The sequence below is a fragment of the Austrofundulus limnaeus genome, unplaced genomic scaffold (assembly GCF_001266775.1).
Source record: "Austrofundulus limnaeus strain Quisiro unplaced genomic scaffold, Austrofundulus_limnaeus-1.0 Scaffold2487, whole genome shotgun sequence".
Taxonomy (NCBI): Eukaryota; Metazoa; Chordata; class Actinopteri; order Cyprinodontiformes; family Rivulidae; genus Austrofundulus; species Austrofundulus limnaeus.
This window is the reverse complement of record NW_013954889.1, coordinates 7,615-10,409: the sequence shown is the minus strand read 5'-3', so window position 1 is coordinate 10,409 and position 2,795 is coordinate 7,615. Positions and strand designations below refer to the sequence as shown.

General features: G+C 43.8%; 1 protein-coding gene across 3 annotated transcripts in view; it reads right to left on the bottom strand.

The window, feature by feature from the left end:
• LOC106511064 (SET domain-containing protein 5) overlaps positions 1-2,795 on the bottom strand; it is a gene marked incomplete at its 3' end in the record, with an annotated part of 17,638 nt that overhangs the window by 7,246 nt on the left and 7,597 nt on the right. For all 3 annotated transcript variants that reach the window (XM_013999805.1, XM_013999806.1, XM_013999807.1), the window contains 5 exon segments: positions 634-714; positions 812-1,034; positions 1,133-1,242; positions 1,333-1,450; positions 1,527-1,675. In XM_013999805.1, coding sequence (XP_013855259.1) covers positions 634-714; positions 812-1,034; positions 1,133-1,242; positions 1,333-1,450; positions 1,527-1,675 — 681 coding nt within the window.

Genomic DNA, 2,795 nt, shown 5'->3' with positions numbered 1-2,795 from the left:
CAGTGAGTCAGTCAGTCAGTCAGCCAGTGAGTCAGCAGTCAGCCAGTGAGTCAGCAGTCAGCCAGTGAGTCAGCAGTCAGCCAGTGAGTCAGCAGTCAGCCAGTGAGTCAGCAGTCAGCCAGTGAGTCAGTGAGTCAGTCAGTCAGTCAGTCAGTCAGTCAGTCAGTCAGTCAGTCAGTCAGTCAGTCAGTGAGTCGGTGAGTCGATGAATCAGTGAGTCAGTCAGTCAGTCAGTCAGTGAGTCGATGAATAAGTCAGTCTGTCAGTCAGTGAATCAGTCAGTCAGTGAACATCTACAACTGATGGCAGTCACCCTGATTCAAGAAGCCCACCACAGCTAGCTGACCTTAGCAAACACCTTAATGAGTAGAAATGAGTCAGTTTGACAAATATGGAGTTAAAACTGGACGTGGTCAAAGCTGAGAGATATCTTCAGCACAAACTCTGTAAATGACCTCATGCAAGTTCTGTCCACATGTATTCTCAAAGTTTGACCCAAACAACTATCAATTCTGGGGTGACATYCATGCCCTCTAGGAATGCAAGGATTTTTAACTGGTTTTATTCTCACACCAAACAAACTCAGAAAATGTACGTACACCAGCTAGTAATAAAAATGTACTCATTTCTTACTCTTTTACTGGAGATGATCCCATTTTCTTCTACATCTCCTTCATCTGCTTCTTCCACTTTAATCCCATCCTGTGTTTTGTCCTGAAGGCCAGAATGAATAAATGAGTTAAATAGTTAGTGCAGTTGAATAAAACAGCTGACTACAGTAAAGTTATGAAGAAAACTGTGTGAATCAAACCTCCGTATCACTGCTGCCCTGCTGCTGCTCATGGCTGCTGCTGAGCAGACAACTCTCCAGCTCCTTCCTCTGAGCTTTCCTCCGTCGGGTCACAGCGCCAACAGGAGGGGAAGGGAGGGCCACGACGGGGGGGCTCAGCAAGCTCTCCCTGGGGCTCAGGTTGTGCTTCTGCACAGGGCAGTTCTGGTTGCCCTTATGGCAGGCACAGTCCACTTTATAATTACTGGTGAGTTGTTAGGGGAGGYAAAAGAAAAGGCTTTTCACGTGGCCGATGCAAAGAAGGTGAAAGGCCAGGTGTGTTTGATGAGAAGCAGGACTCACCAGTTGTTGAACTCGTAGTCAAATCCAATCGTGACTTCAGAGTCTTTAGTAATCTGACTGATGGCATAGATGCACAGGTGGATCATCCCCTCAGCGATCATGTGTCGAACCTGCAGATGGCAGCATGTGTTTGTGGAATATTAGGAATAAAGCTATTGACAGCTTCATCTGGGACAGGTCAGTGTTTCTCAGTGTCTGACCTCAGAGTTGGGGGTGCAGGACCTTCTGATAAAACGGGCATCATTTCCAAACGTCCTGGCGTCGACACACATCTCTACATCGTTAAACTTGGAGTAGAAGAGCACAAACGGATACGGTCTGGGGAAAGAACAAACAATAAGCATGAAAAGCAGAAAACAGGAGTGACCACAATAGTCAGAGTGTGACATCTTACTTTTTGAAGAAGTGCCCGTTGACTTCAAACTGTTGTCGGAGCATAACTTTCCCCCGATATTCAATGATCAGTGTGTCTGGTTCCAGGTTCTTGGCTGCTCGCAGGATCTTCCTGTGTTTCTGCACCCGAGTTACCCGTCCCAGCTGGAGCTACGTTTGGTTCACAAACACACAAAGGTAAATATTTTATGTGCTCCTGTTCTCCTYCAGACTTAAAGCATTCATTGGATTTACCTCAACAACTGATTCAATATCTTTCAGGAGGAACTCCGCAGCTGGTCTAACTGAGCAAACAATTAAGCTAAAAATGTCAAATAAAATTTGTGTTTTAYTAGCTTACTACAAACTCTTGCTGCTAACAGAACGAACCAATGGTGGCTGGTCACTAGAGGGTGCTAGTGCACCGCTCCGCCACTATTTTTTGGGACAGAAAAATTATAAAAACAAAATAACAAAATAAAATYTTTAGTAGAAATATCTATATATGTTTTAGATGAGTACGATAAATCTTTTATAGTTATTAATGGATAAACTTTCATTTTACTCATGAGTGTTGTCGTGTTGAGTCACTTCCAGTTCACTCCAGGGTGCAAAAATCTTTACCATTTAAGACTAATGTTAACTCCTGGGCACGTGCAGTAGGTCCTCAATGCAAAAGAATAGGGAAGCTATAGGCACAGTTGATCTGCGCTCAGAACGTGGTTTGCATACTGGTAGTGGGTCCACACCATGTGTATACAGCAGGAGCAAGCCAATAAAAAAATGGAGGAACTAACAACTCAGCTAAGTCTCTTAAAGGGATCCCTGATTAGTTGTAACATTAGACTTTGTGCCCCAGGGCAGCTGTGGCTACAGTGTAGTTTGCCATCATCAGTGTGTGAATGTGAGTGTGAATGGGTGAATGTCTGTTAGTGTAAAGCGCTTTGGGGTCCGGAGGGATTTGAAAAGCGCTCTATAAGTTCAGTACCATTTACCATTTACCATTTATTTGATAAACATATTTTAACTGTAAAATGAAGGAGAAGGTAGAAATGACTCAGTCTGTAACTGAAAATATGGATGGAGGACAACAGAGCTGCTTCATGGAAGAAGAACCTCAGCTTAGCCTGTTAGCCTTTGTGCTGGCGCCGACGCTACATTGCTTTATATATGTATTATTTCAGCGCTAGCGCGACAAACAAGCTAAACCGTTGTCCTCCATCCATATTTTCAGTTACAGACTGAGTCATTTCTACCTTCTCCTTCATTTTACAGTTAAAATATGTTTATC